Below are 16,134 nucleotides of genomic sequence, written 5' to 3' on the forward strand. Positions count from 1 at the left end.
TGTAAGTATTTTCTGTTGTTCCTAAATTTCCACAGAGACATGATAAGGATGAGATGGGTCACCCATATACATATGAATGGGAGAAATCCTTACCCTGAATACGGTGACTGTAATCCAAAGAGCCAATCACCTCGTTTTACTTGAGAATGCACATGTGCATGAGCTGGATCAGCCTGAAAATGAGCTACTTTGTGTGTGATTTGAGCTAAAGAAGCAAAATTACTGCAATATTAGGAATATTCGTATTGCTGGGTTGAAATGTTTTTCAAGCGCAATCTTGACACCAGCAGTTTTGGAGATTTTGGTCTTCCCTCATTCATGTAGACAACCACAGAGAGCGTTTCTGTTTGGCTAGTTATCTGACTGACTAAAAAGCACAGGCCATCATCATCAACACATTTGTTTGGCAGTAAAGACAGTACTAATGGAGATAACATACATTCATATACCTATACATTTTTTGCAACTTTACCTTATTAATGTAACACACCATAGGCTTTGACTATTTCTGTTCACAATTTTGGCCAAGATATTTTGCCTGTTTAGTGGCACAAATTTTCTGGTTGCAGAAATGTTGGTGCATCCCTAATTCTGATCTCTGCCTAATGTATCCTAGCCTCTTGACCGTTTTTCCACACTAATAACAATCCATCTTCACCTTTCAGAGTTCTACAGGGTTCTTGCAATATCTGGATGTGTCGGTGGGTAAAGAGATCGCTGCCATCTGCACAAAAATGGGACGGCTGGATGTGATGTCACAGAATCCCCATAATGCAATAATTCACTTGGGTCACCCAAATGGAACAGTCAGTCTCTGGTCGCCCAATCAGAAAGAGCCACTCGTGAAGATGTTGTGTCATCGGGGTGCTGTTCGCTCCTTAACGGTGGATAAAACCGGCACGTGAGTATCACAGAATACTGGGAGGAATTCACTAAGAATAAATCGCACAAACTTTTAAATTATTATATGTTCTTGAATTTTGAGGGATCAATTTACTAGAGCATTTATGGTCATTTTCAGACTCGATGAATTGTTGTCCCGTTATAGAGGAAAAGAAACGGCAAAGGGAAGTAAAGAATGAATTAAATAAAGGCGTGAACATAAATTGAATTATAGGTTACTTTATAACTTGAGTGCAACAACAGGCTGCGCTGCGCGCAAGTTAAACGTTTGTGCGCATTTCCTCAAATAAGCCCGTGTCTCTTTCCCACTTGTCACAGCCACAGTGCAAATTAACACCTTTTAAACAGTTAAAAAATAAATTTGCTTGTTGCTAAAAGTAATAACGGGGGGAAGTAGTATATTCCTACACAGTGCGTACAGCTGTTTAGCTGCAGGTGCCAATGTCCTGCAGTAACGGCGTTGAGAAGTCTTCTCCCAAATGCTTCGTTATTAGCATAGAGATTTGCGTTTCTAACTTAAAACCCTTAAAGAGGGTAAGGTAGTAATTATTTTTCATTGAAGCACTTTTGAAGTATTGGATATATCTGTCTTGTTTTCTATATAGCCTATGGCAATAAATGTTGGAATTGTACAAAAATAAAATTTTTAATTTTTATAGTGAGGATCTTTGCTGCAGTATATCTTGTAACAGTGTGGATCTTTGATTAAAAGCAACAACAGAAGAAACATATAGGCCTATACAGTGCATTCAGAAAGTATTCAGACCTCTTGATTTTTTTCACATTTTATGTTGCTGCCTTATACTAAAATGCTTTAAATATATATATAATTTTTTTTTTTTTCACATCAATCAACACTCCATACCCCATAATGACAAAGCAAAAAACAGATTTTTGATAACTTTGCAAATGTATTAAAAAACTGAAATATCACACTGACATAAGTATTCAGACCCTTAACTCAGTACTTAGTTGAAGCACCTTTGGCAGCGATTACAGCCTCAAGTCTTTTTGGGTATGATGCGACAAGCTTTGCACACCTGGATTTGGGAATTTTTATGCCATTCTTCTCTGCAGATCCTCTCAAGCTCTGTCAGGTTGGATGGGGACCATCGATGGACAGCCATTTTCAGGTCTCTCCAGAGATGTTCGATTGGGTTCAAGTCCAGGCTCTGACATTCACAGAGTTGTCCCTAAGCCACACTTTCATTGTCTTGGCTGAGTGCTTAGGGTCATTGTCCTGTTGTCCTGAGGTCCTGAGCGCTCTGGACCAGGTTTTCATTAAGGATATCTCTTTATTTTGCAGCGTTCGGCTTTCCTTCTACCCTGACCAGTCCCCCAGTCCCTGCCACTGAAAAACACCCCCACAGCATGATGCTACCACCACCATGCTCCACCGTTGGGATGGTATTGCGCAGGTGATGAGCGGTGCCTGGTTTCCTCCAGACATGATGCTTGAAATTGAGGCCAAACAGTTCAATCTTTGTTTCATCAGACCAGAGAATCTTGTTTCTCACACAGTCTGAGAGTCCTTTAGGTGTTTTTTATTTTTATTTCATGCACTGAGGAGAGGCTTCCGTCTGGCCTCTCTGCCATAAAGCCCAGATCGGTGGAGTGTTGCAGTGATGGTTGTCCTTCTGCAAGTTTCTCCCATCTCCACACATGATCTCTGGAGCTCAACCAGAGGGACCATCGGGTTCTTGGTTACCTCTCTTACTAAGGCCCTTCTCCCCCGATTGCTCAGTTTGGCCGGGTGGCCAGCTCTAGGAATAGTCCTGGTTGTTCCAAACTTCTTCCACTCTTGAATTATGGAGGCCACTGTGCTCTTGGGAACCTTCAATTCAGCTGAAATTTTTTTGTAGACTTCCCCAGATCTGTGCCTCGACATAATCCTGTCTCTGAGCTCTGCAGGCTGTTCCTTTGACCTCGTACTTCTTCCATTGCTCCAAGGTCCAGTTCAGCCACTCGCGTGCCCATTGCAGGCGCTTTCGACAGTTGATAGGGGCCATCATGGGCACTCTGACTGTTCTGCAGCTATGCATCCTCATACACAGCAAGGTGCGATGAACTGTGTGTTGTGACACATTCCTCCCGTAACCATCGTTAAATTTTCTGTGACCATAGTAGACCTTCTGTCGGTTCGAACCAGACGAGATAGCCTTCATTCGCTTCATCTGTGAGTGGCCATAATGTTTTGGCTCATCAGTGTATGTTCCCGAAAAAATTTATATTTCATTAAATGTTGTTTTATTTACAAAAAGTAAATAAAATCTAGGTTTTAATTTTGCAACAGTAGCTGGAAATTATACAGCTGTAATGTAACTACATGTTATATTCTTAAACAAAAAGTCACTATTGCAGTTTTTAATAAAACCTCATCTATGTTAGCCAGCTAGATAACTTTCCCTTGGTAACAAAATAATTTGCGACCAAAAATATTCACAACATCATACATCACAGAAAACCAAATATGTGTAAGTATTATGAGACAAACACACATGTACAAGAAACAAATGTAAGATACAGTGACAACACAGCACTGGCAAAGTGAAGGTTCTGTCAACTGGCCCGAAATTATCTCACCCTTGTTGTTGAGCCCTGAAATACACCTGGCACAGTGCTAAACTAGTGCATATAGCACCTGGTCATGTCAGACTCGGGGTGGTTAGTGAATAAGACGCGGTTTTTATTGTGAAAGTGCTGCAACTGTGCAGTGCTCTGTAAAGACAACTGAGTACACAGTATTTCACTGAAGACCATACAGCTGTGACATTAACTGTGGCATCTGTGTTGTTTGTTGCAGGTACATGGTGACATCAGGTCTGGACAGGAAGTTGAAAGTGTATGACATGAGAGCGTTTAAACCTCTTCACTCGTACTTCCTTCCTGCGGGAGCTTCTTGCCTCTCTCTTAGTCAGAGAGGACTTCTTAGTGCTGCTACTGGAGATATTGTACAGGTAGTGTACATATTATTATGATGGTTTACACAAGTGGAAGGCAGGTCGAACCAAATATGATATAAAGCTGTTTTTAAATTAGGGCTGTAAGTTTTGCAACTCTATTTTCAAAATTGGGGACATGTCATAGTTTAAAACCCAGATTTGTGTGTAGTGAAGTAACTTTATAGCAATCAACATTAACTAAAAACAATCTGAGAAGTTAAAAAAGAGAATGACAAAATGGGTAACAGGATTGCATATTTATACAATACAATTGTATTTATATAGCACATTTAAAACAACAGCAGTTGACCTAAGTGCTTTTCAAAATAGTGAAGTTAAAAATAAAATAAATAATAAAACATGAACATTCACATAACACATTAACAACTATTAACTTTGCTCAGCCTCAAAAGCCAGACTAAAAAAATGTGTCTTTGATTGAGACTTAAAAGTCTCCACTATAGGGGAGAATCTAATGTTTAAAGGAAGAGTATTTAGACTAAATTAAGCGACCACTCAGTAGTATTGAGCTTGATTGGGATGAGTGTTTGTTAGTAGTTATCGATACATTTATATTTACCGTTTGTTTGCACAAAAGACAGAAAACTATGCAGATGCAGGGTTGTGCGCAAAATGTGGGACACAGCTAAATGTTAAAATTTTGCCAATTAAAATAAGCTAATGAAATTAACAGTAGTATGAATTGAACATTAATTCAGCAGATTATGTCAAAATTATGACATTGTTGTATGATTTTAATTGTTGGATATTGTTGGCTAAAACTAGCTACTTGGCATGCCATGTTATGTCCGATAAATCTAATACGGTGTTGTGGAAGTTTCTTTTGAACTTTAGCTTCTCAAGCTACAAGTGACGAAGTAGTTACTGTTTAAAAAAAAAAAAAAAAAAAATCATTTAATAATATCACCTGAAAGTTACACTGTGTACATTAGGGTAACAATTAACAAATATGGTTACAACATTAAAATAAACAAATATATGCTTGATATAAATTCATAATGTAGAAAGCACCTTATTTTATATAACTGAATGAAATTATAGTGACAATACAGTGAATATTTCACTTTTATAAAGAAGGCAAAGACCCTTTTTAGGCTATGCATGGATCAAGTGAATCAGTGAATAATTTATTTGAACTAGTAACTAGTGATTGTTGAGGAGATTCCCTTTATACTATGTAAAGCGCTTTGAGTGCCTAGAAAAGTGCTATATTAATGTAAGGAATTATTATTATTAGTTCATTTACGTTGATGCACATTTCGTACACACATTGAACCATCTGAAGGAACAAACTCGCTAAAATGAATCAAAGTCCCCAACTCTAAATATAGGAGAATCGTTTATTTACATGAACTGTCTGAAAGAACTGATTCACTGAAAAGATTCAGATTATCAGCGCTACATGAGAAAGAGAGGACGGTTTAGATGTGTTTGATTACTTCCTCAACTCCATTACTGCGTTCACAATACAATGTGACAAATTAAGTGTTTTGTGTTGCTGGAAAATGAAGCTCGATACTGGTAAAGACACATTGTTGTGAAAATAATTGAACTACTGTCACACTACAGAAATATGTATTTAAGTTAGTAGCGTCACTACTTTCAGATAACTGCTCCACAACACTGGTATAATGTCTCATAGTTCTCACAAAAACAAAACAGAACATGAGAGTTTCTAATTCTTTTTAAAAAAGAGTCACGTGACACCAAAGTATAGCATATTCATAGCCCAACCCCAGCCAATAACCCTAACCTAGCCCTGAAACCAGAGAGCTGTGATTGGTTGACTGGAATGTTGTTCCAGGACATCCTACTTGTGTAAATCACATTAAGCACATGCACATGTACCACAGTGCTAGTGTGATTTTCTATTAGATAATTAACTGAGTTATCTGTGCGTAGGTTTATCAGAATGTTTGGGGAGGCAGTCCTGTATCCAAACCCTACATGGCTCACCGTCTGCGCAGGCAGGTTTGGGGTGTGGCTTTCTGCCCCTTCGAGGATGTGCTGGGAATTGGACATGGAGAGGGATTCACCAGTATGATTGTTCCAGGTCAGACATGTTCACACACAGGACAGGTGTCTATAATCGAATGTTAAGCCTCGAAGAATAGCGACGGCTCAAAGATCACCCCTAGTTTCTAGTTTTGGGAGGATGTAGGCCCAACAAATAGTATTTTGCTTTTATCGGCTTTGACCTTGAGAGTTTTTAATCCAGCCAGAGCTTGAGATCATGAATGCAAGCAGATAGTGAGGGTGCAGGAAAATCTGAGGAGCGATAACTGATGAAAATGTTTGTATCATCCACATATCAATGAAATCTTAGGCCATGTTGTTTAATGATTTGCCCAATGGGGGAGATGCTTTTTAACCCTCCTATGGTATTGAAAAATGTCACTTTCCTGTGGTATTCACGTCATTTTTGACCGGAAGGGTCAGATGTGTAACCCCCTTTTTTTTTTTTTAATGATTCCATTTCTTCTTCCCTGAAGTAAAAACAATACAATTATGCATTTCTTTGGGGATTTTAGGCTATTTTGATTTTATTTACATGTACATTTCTAAATTTTACCATGAATTTGCATATACAATTAAGCACATTTTAGAATTTTTTGTATTTTTTTTGCATATTCTGAACCTAAATTTCTATACATTGAAACATGAAGAAAATATGAGAATGTGACATAAATTGGAGGCAGATTGCTGCCATCTGGGGAACAAAATATAAATATCATGACTTGAAAATCATGTCATGCCAGTAACAGCCAGTAGATGACTGTAGACACATACTGTGTAGTCTGATGGCTAATTGTAATATCATTTTATATTTTATTACAAGATATGTATTTGGATATATATTCAGACATGATCAAACTATTATTTGTCAAAGTTTAGCTTTATAAATTGATTTGAAGTGTCATTATGCTGCAATCAAACCTGACCATGGTGTTACAAAGAGAAGAGAGAAACTTTTTCTACCAATAATTTATTTAAAACATAAAAATGTAATAACTCAAAGTAAATGCATAATAATATCAATAAAATGAACATCAAGAAACAGAAATGAACTGCAAAATTCTGAAAATTCAATTAGAGTATAAAACAGAAGAATCAGAGTAAATATTTTGCAATTTCAAACTTTCTATAGTAAAAAATTTTTTTGCAAATTGTTTTTGTTATTGTCTCAACCCTTCATTTCTGAGTGTTTGTTTTGCATTGTGACTGATTTATTGATTGTATTTGACACATAAAAAAAAAAATTGCTCTTTTTTTTTTTTTTTCAATGTCTTTTTTTAAAAAAATTTAACAACCACTTAAACTTAAACTTATATCAAGCCCAATTTTTTTTTTGTATGTTCAGGGGGCAAATAGAGGAAAGGTCACAAAGTCTTGTGCTTCTCAGATAAAGGAAACCATTTTTATTACATTGGGATAATTTATTTCAGTCAAAAATGACCGAACACCATAGGAGGGTTAAACAATATTCCACTATGATATTACAAAGCTGCAGACTTCACAAATGCTCCTTTTGCTTTCTCAGAAATGTAAGATGGATAAAACAGCACTAGTTCATAACACACATCGATCCACCATGAAACCGTCAGTCAAGTCGAGAGTCCACTATTGCACATGTCCTTATGTGTTGTCTCTCCAGGTGCGGGAGAAGCCAATTTTGATGCTCTGGACACAAACCCGTATCGCAGCGCTAAACAGAGACAGGAGTGGGAGGTCAAGGCTCTGCTGGAGAAGGTGCAGCCGGAGCTGATCGGTCTGGACTCAGGACAGCTGAGTAAAGTGGATCAGGCCAGCTTTGAGCAGAGACACAAGGAAAAAGTCATATCATTGGTTGGTTTAGCACTTACATATATATCTATATATATATATAGATATATATACAGGTGCTGGTCATATAATTAGAATATCATCAAAAAGTTGATTTATTTCACTAATTCCATTCAAAAAGTGAAACTTGTATATTATATTCATTCATTACACACAGACTGATATATTTCAAATATTTATTTCTTTTAATTTTGATGATTATAACTGACAACTAAGGAAAATCCCAAATTCAGTATCTCAGAAAATTAGAATATTGTGAAAAGGTTCAATATTGAAGACACCTGGTGCCACACTCTAATCAGCTAATTAACTCAAAACACCTGCAAAGGCCTTTAAATGGTCTCTCAGTCTAGTTCTGTACGCTACACAATCATGGGGAAGACTGCTGACTTGACAGTTGTCCAAAAGACGACCATTGACACGTTGCACAAGGAGGGCAAGACACAAAAGGTCATTGCAAAAGAGTCTGGCTGTTCACAGAGCTCTGTGTCCAAGCACATTAATAGAGAGGCGAAGGGAAGGAAAAGATGTGGTAGAAAAAAGTGTACAAGCAATAGGGATAACCGCACCCTGGAGAGGATTGTGAAACAAAACCCATTCAGAAATGTGGGGGAGAACCACTACGCACAGGCGTATGCAAGACATGGGTTTCAGCTGTCGCATTCCTTGTGTCAAGCCACTCTTGAACAACAGACAGCGTCTGAAGCGTCTCGCCTGGGCTAAAGACAAAAAGGACTGGACTGCTGCTGAGTGGTCCAAAGTTATGTTCTCTGATGAAAGTAAATTTTGCATTTCCTTTGGAAATCAGGGTCCCAGAGTCTGGAGGAAGAGAGGAGAGGCACACAATCCACATTGCTTGAGGTCCAGTGTAAAGTTTCCACAGTCAGTGATGGTTTGGGGTGCCATGTCATCTGCTGGTGTTGGTCCACTGTGTTTTCTGAGGTCCAAGGTCAACGCAGCCGTATACCAGGAAGTTTTAGAGCACTTCATGCTTCCTGCTGCTGACCAACTTTATGGAGATGCAGATTTCATTTTCCAACAAGACTTGGCACCTGCACACAGTGCCAAAGCAACCAGTATCTGGTTTAAGGACCATGGTATCCCTGTTCTTAATTGGCCAGCAAACTCGCCTGACCTTAACCCCATAGAAAATCTATGGGGCATTGTGAAGAGGAAGATGCGATATGCCAGACCCAACAATGCAGAAGAGCTGAAGGCCACTATCAGAGCAACCTGGGCTCTCATAACACCTGAGCAGTGCCACAGACTGATCGACTCCATGCTACGCCGCATTGCTGCAGTAATTCAGGCAAAAGGAGCCCCAACTAAGTATTGAGTGCTGTACATGCTCATACTTTTCATGTTCATACTTTTCAGTTGGCCAAGATTTCTAAAAATCCTTTCTTTGTATTGGTCTTAAGTAATATTCTAATTTTCTGAGATACTGAATTTGGGATTTTCCTTAGTTGTCAGTTATAATCATCAAAATTAAAAGAAATAAACATTTGAAATATATCAGTCTGTGTGTAATGAATGAATATAATATACAAGTTTCACTTTTTGAATGGAATTAGTGAAATAAATCAACTTTTTGATGATATTCTAATTATATGACCAGCACCTGTATGTATTGCTGGTTGACTTGAAATACTTTTGTGAAGTTAACATGTGACCTGCAGGACTGTTTATATTGAACTATTGAATGCAAATTCAAAATAGTTGAAGAAACTACAAAGAAATGGTGACCAGTTACAGACCCCAAATATATATATTTTTTGCTTTAAACCAGGGGGGTCAAACTCCTTTTAGGTCATAGGCTGGATTGGAAGCATCATCGAATGTGGGCCAAAATGATATATAAACAGTATATGGCTTAAAAAGAATAATATGAATACATAATACTGCTGTAATTGGCTAAATAAACGTGAATGTGTTTAAGCATTATTTTCTTAAATAATGGGCCAAATGTTTGACACCCCTGCCTTAGAAATTCATATACATTTGAACCTGAAATCTTGAGTTTAAAATGTATATGAATACACAGATATGTGAAAACAAAACCTCTCAGATATGTGTCAACTAATATAGACCGATCAGCCACAAAATTAAAACCACCTGCCTAATATTGTGTAGGTCCCCCTCGTGCCACCAAAACAGTGCCAACCCGCATCTCAGAATTGCATTCCACATATTACACACAAATAACTAATATTGGCATTATATTCATGCTGTTAGCCAGAGGGGAACTGGTCCACACAGTGAGCCTGGTTTCTCCCAGGGTTATTTTTCTCCATTAACCAACATCTTATGGAGTTTTGTGTTCCTTGCCACAGTCAGCTTCGGCTTGCTCACTAGGGATCTAAATACAATTATTATTTAATTACTTATTTTTATACACAATTCATAATCGTATTTTATCAAACTACACAATGATGACTCTAAAACATAGATATTACAGTTTCATTTTCTGTTAATGCATGATTTTCTGTAAAGCTACTTTGAAATGATGCGTGTTTTGAAAAGCATTGTACAAATGAAAATAACTTGACTTCTCACCACAATTGTACAGAGTGGTTATCTGAGTTACCGAAGACTTTATCAGTTCGAACCAGTCTGGCCATTCTCCAAATTTTTTTCCCCATTCTAATGGTTGATGTGAACATTAACTGAAGCTCTTGACCCATATCTACATGATTCTATGCACTGCATTGCTGTCACATGATTTGCTGATTAGATAATCGCATGGATGATTGTTGGTGTCAGATGGGCTGGTTTGAGTATTTCTGTAACTGCTGATCTCCTGGGATTCTCACACACAACAGTCTCTAGAATTTATTCAGAATGGAGTCAAAAACAAAAAACAACCAGTGAGGGGCAGTTCTGTGGATGGAAATGTCTTGTTGATGAGAGAGGTCAACAGAGAATGGACAGACAGGTTCGAACTGACAAAGTCTACGGTAACTCAGATAACTGCTCTGTACAATTGTGGTGAGAAGATTAGCATCTCAGAATGCTATTCTGAGATGCGGGTTGGCACTGTTTTGGCGGCACGAGGGGGACCTACACAATATTAGGCAGGTGGTTTTAATGTTGTGGCTGATCGGTGTAGAACGCATCAGTTTGAGAGTTCTGATATTGTGTGGGTTTTTTTTTTTTTGTCAGGGCTTTGATCCATTAGCAACAGAGAAATTTAAGCCAAGGTCAAAGAAGAGGGGCAGAAGTTCAGCTGGTGCCATAGAGAAGAGAAAGAAGAAAGTGGCCCATGAGGATCAGAGGGTATTTTCTGTCTGTCTGTCTGTCTGTCTGTCTTTTCTTCTTCCAGGTCAAATGCACCAGACGCATTTGTCTGTCATTAGGGCTGTTTTGTTAGGCAAGGATTTGAACTATGGATGCACTGATACCATTTTTTTCGCTTCCGATCCTGTGTTGTATTTTTCTTAATCGGTTTAGAATATCTAAACCTCGCTGTGTGGAACTGATTGGGAGCTTTTTATGTGGAAACGCACAAACCTCTAACTACACATTATTTCTATATAAAATATGAAAAACAACAATAAACAATAATTGCATATAAAAATAACCACGATATTTGTAGTAAAGCCATAGTAACCACAAAATTAACCAGGTTACCACAGTCACGTTTCAAAAATAAAACTATAGTAAAACCATGGTTAATTTTCATAATGGTTACAATAATTATTTATTTACAACAATTACTGAATATTATCAATGTTTTAGCAACTTTTAAATTTACAAACAAAACCATCATTATAAATGTCACATTTAGATTGCTATGGTCATAATTTAGTGTGAATTATCTCCAGATGATGATTAAAAAAAAAAAAAAAAAAGTAACATTTTTTTATTGATTGTAGACCCACAACAAAGAAAAAACACAACATATATACACTGAATCAACCTTTAACCCCCACTATTACCCCTTCCCAATCACCAATCCCACCCAGGGTAGCTCAGTGGTAAAGATGCTGGCTACCACCCCTGGAGTTTGCTAGTTCAAATCCCAGGGCGTGCTGAGTGACTCCAGCCGGGTCTCCTAAGCAAAGTTTAGGCCCGGTTGCTAGGGAGGGTAGAGTCACATGGGGTAACCTCCTCGAGGTCGCTATAATGTGGTTCGCTCTCGGTGGGGCGCGTGGTGAGTTGTGCATGGATGCAGCGGTGGATGACGTGAAGCCTTCACACGTTCTATATCTCCATGGTAACATGCTCAACAAGCCCAATAAGATGCGTGGATTGACTGTCTCTAATGCGGAGGCAGCTGAGATTCGTCCTCCGCCACCCGGATTGAGGTGAGTCACTACGCCACCACACGTTGGGAATTGGGCATTCCAAATTGGAAGAAAAAGGGAAAAAAAAAAAATACACACACAAAAATATATATACAGTTGTGTTCAAAAGTTTGCATACCCTTGGAGAATTGGTAATATATGTACCATTTTTAAAGAAAACATGAGTGAGCAGGCAAAACACATTTCTTTTATTTCTTATGGGATTCATATTCAACTGTAGGTTATAACAGAATGGCACAATCATAAAACAAAACATGGCAACAAAGAAAAAAATGAAATGACCCCTGTTCAAAAGTCTGCATACCCTTAGATCTTAATACTGTGTATTGCCCCCTTTAGCATCAATGACAGCGTGCAATCTTTTGTAATAGTTGTCTATAAGGCCCCAAATTCTTGCAGGTGGTATAGCTGCCCATTCGTCTTGGCAAAATGCCTCCAGGTCATGCAAAGTCTTTGGTCATCTTGCATGAACCACACGTTTGAGATCTCCCCAGAGTGGCTCCATGATATTAAGGTCAGGAGACTGTGATGGCCTTGGCTTGGTATCAAGAGATCCCCGAATTTTCCACTTCTTAATAAGTGATTGAAAAGTACTGACTGGCATTTTCAAGGCTTTGGATATCTTTTTATATCCTTTTCCATCTTTATAAAGTTCCAATACCTTGTTACGCAGGTCTTTTGACAGTTCTTTTCTGCTCCCCATGGCTCAGTATCTAGCCTGCTCAGTGCATCCACGTGAGAGCTAACAAACTCATTGTCTGTTTATAGACAATGTTTACAGACACTAATTGCATTTTAAAAAGCCACAGGTGTGGTAAATTAAACTTTAATTGCCATTTAAACCTGTGTGTGTCACCTTGTGTGTCTGTAGCAAAGCCAAACATACAAGGGTATGTAAACTTTTGATCAGGGCTATTTGGGTGATTTCTGTTATGATTTAAAAAGAAGCCAAACAACTATGTGACAATAAATGGCTTCATATGATCACTATCCTTAAATAAAAGACAGTTTTTGCATGATCAGTCATATTTTTAAAATCAATGCCAAAATTTCACAGTTTCTGCCAGGGTATGCAAACTTGAGCACAACTGTGTGTGTGTGTGTGTGTGTGTGTGTGTGTGTATATATACACACACTATCAGTCAAAAGTTTTGAAACGCTCATTCTTTCTTATAATTTTTTTTTTTCACATTTTAGAATAATAGTGAAGTCATTAAATCTATGGAATAACATAAATGGAACTATGGGAATTATGTTGTGACTAAACAAAATCTAAAATAAATCAAAACTGTGTTATATTTTAGCATCTTCAAAGTACTCACCCTTTGCCTAGAATTTTCAGAAATGTACTCTTGACATTTTCACTTCTTGGGGTATCACCCTGGGATACTTTGTAAACAGTATTGAAGGAGTTCCCATCTATATGCTGGGCACTTATTGGCTGCTTTTATTATTTGGTCCAAGTCATCAATTTCAGAAACTTTTTTTATTTTTTATTAAATTTTAGATTTATAATGAAATAAATTAATATGGTGGCACAATTATATTTTTGTCTACACTAATTTTAAACATTTAAGCATACGCCTTCAGATCAAAAGATTTTTAAGATCATGAGAAACATTTCGGTCAAGTGTTTCAAAACTTTTGACCGGTAGTGTATATATAATAATCATATATAATTAAAACTAAACTTCTCTCTCCATAGCCCCTCCCCGAGAGTCCCCCAAAAACAACAATTAATTGTCCCATTTCCTATCAAACAAATCCCAAACCCCCATCCTTCTCCTTGAAACCTCCTCTAAAGTTACCACCCTCCCCATCTCCGCACACCACTCCGGAAATGAGGGCCCTCCATCCGACTTCCATCCCCTTAAAATAATCTGCCTACCAATCATAATACTGGTCAGAACACAATTTTTTATGTGTTTTATCCCCCAAATTTATGACCGCCCCATCACCCAAAATACAGAGTCTGGGGCAAAATAAAATTTGAGTGCCCAAATGTCACATATAAAACTCTGAAACTTCAACCAAAATTCTTGGATCATAACGCACCACCAAAAAACATGGGTTGCGTCTCCATCTTCTGATTGACATCACCAGCAGGTGGGTGTGTCTTTAAGACCAAGCCTATACAATCTAGAGGGGGTCCAATAGAATAGATGTAAAATCTTGAATTGCATAAGGCAAACCCTTGCATCGCTAGTTGCAGACTTGACATTTTTTAGAATCCTAGTCCACACTCCCTCCTCCAATACCAAGTTTAAATCTTTCTCCATAATCTCTTGAGAGAAGTTAAAGCTCCGTCCCCCAGACTCTGAATTAGCAGGGAGTAATACACTGATGCCTCATGACCTTTTCCAAAAGCAGTGTCACCTCTCCCAGAGTATCTGCCGCTTTAGGGGGGTGTGTGGTACTCCCAAAAACAATACAGAGCAGGTGGCGCAGCTGTAAATACCTAAAGAACTAAGATCTGGGAATTCCAAAATGTTGAACCAAATTTTCAAAAGATCTCAACACTCCACTCTCATATAGGTCACCAAGTGTAGTAACCCCCCTCACAATCCACTCTGACCAGCAGAAAGGGAATTTATTAATAAATAATTTAGGGTTCAGCCATATGCTTGAGGCAACATCTGATCTATATGTAATCAAATCAAATCCCTTTATTGTCACTCAACCATATACACAAGTGCAACAGTGGGTGAAAGTCTTGGGTGCAGTTCCGAGCAACATAGCAGTCATGACAGTGATGAGTCATATACCAATTTACAATAAACATCAGATTTACACAACACAATTTACAAATAATAATATACAATGTACAGTATACAATACACACAATATAGAATACACAGTATACAATAAAAATAGTATATATAAAATATACAGTAGGTTATATTGTGCTGTATTGACATTCAGGCTGTCGGTTGATAGTCAGTTGCCAGTGTTGTTAAGAGAGAATATAATTTATGACAGTCCAGCGTAAGATTAATAAAGTGCAGTGCTGATGTATATTGATCGTGAGAGATCAGGAGTTCAAAAGTCTGATTGCTAGAGGGAAGAAGCTGTCATGTAGTTGGCTGGTGCGGGTCCTGATGCTGCGATACTGCCTGCATGATGGTAGCAGTGAGAGCTGCCCATGGCTCGTGTGGCTGGAGTCTCTGGTGATCCTCCGAGCTTTTTTCACACACCGCCTGGTATATATGTCCTGGAGGGAGGGAAGCTCACCTCCGATGATGTGTCTGGCAGTTCGCACCACCCCTTGCAGGGCTTTGCGGTTGAGGGCAGTGCTGTTGCCGTACCAGGCAGTGATGCAGCCAGTCAGGATGCTCTTTACAGTGCTGGTGTAGAACCGTGTAAGGATGTGGTGGTTCATTCCAAATTTCCTCAGCCGTCTCAGGAAGAAGAGGCACTGGTAGCCTTCTTCAAAACGGCCTCAGTGTGGAAGGACCATGTGAGTTCCTCAGTGATGTGGACTCCGAGGAAGCTGTTGACACTCTCCACTGGTGCTCCATTGATGGTGATGGGGCTGTGTTCTGTCTTTTCTCCTGAATTCCACCACAAGTTCCTTGGCCTTGCTGACGTTAAGGGAGAGGATGTGCTCCTGACACCAGCATGTCAGAGTGTGCACCTCTCTGTAGGCTGTTTCATCATTGTCAGTGATCAGACCTACCACCGTCATATCATCAGCAAACTTGATGGCATTGGAGCTGTGTGTTGCCACGCAGTCATGTGTGTACAGTGAATAAAGGAGTGGGCTGAAAGCACAGCCCTGCGGGGCTCAAGTGTTGAGGTTCAGTGATGAGATGTTGCTGCCCATTCTAACCACCTGGCGTCTGCTTGAAAGGAAGTCCAGGATCCAGCTGCACAGCGAGCTGTTTCACACATAAGTGAGAATGCTGTTACAAACAGCATTCTCACATATGTGTTCCTTTTTTCCAGGTAGGAGAGAGCAGTGTGTAGTGTAGATGCAATAGCATCATCAGTGGAGCGATTGTTGCGGTATCCAAACTGCAGTGAGTCCAGTGAGGTGGGCAGCACAGAGCAGATGTAATCTCTGATTAGTCTCTCAATGCATTTGCTGATGATGGGGGTCAGAGCAACAGGACACCAGT

The 16,134-nt window shown here is 38.8% G+C and overlaps 1 protein-coding gene across 1 annotated transcript in view; it reads left to right on the forward strand.

Annotated features, from left to right (window-relative positions):
* wdr46 (WD repeat domain 46) overlaps positions 1 to 16,134 on the forward strand; it is a 32,005-nt gene that overhangs the window by 8,594 nt on the left and 7,277 nt on the right. The window contains exons 9-13 of the mRNA XM_051653813.1: positions 666 to 901; positions 3,707 to 3,860; positions 5,769 to 5,919; positions 7,522 to 7,712; positions 10,872 to 10,985. Of these exons, the coding sequence (XP_051509773.1) occupies positions 666 to 901; positions 3,707 to 3,860; positions 5,769 to 5,919; positions 7,522 to 7,712; positions 10,872 to 10,985 (846 nt within the window). The remainder of the gene's footprint in view (positions 1 to 665; positions 902 to 3,706; positions 3,861 to 5,768; positions 5,920 to 7,521; positions 7,713 to 10,871; positions 10,986 to 16,134) is intronic.

This window comes from Myxocyprinus asiaticus, chromosome 24 (assembly GCF_019703515.2).
Source record: "Myxocyprinus asiaticus isolate MX2 ecotype Aquarium Trade chromosome 24, UBuf_Myxa_2, whole genome shotgun sequence".
Lineage (NCBI taxonomy): Eukaryota > Metazoa > Chordata > Actinopteri > Cypriniformes > Catostomidae > Myxocyprinus > Myxocyprinus asiaticus.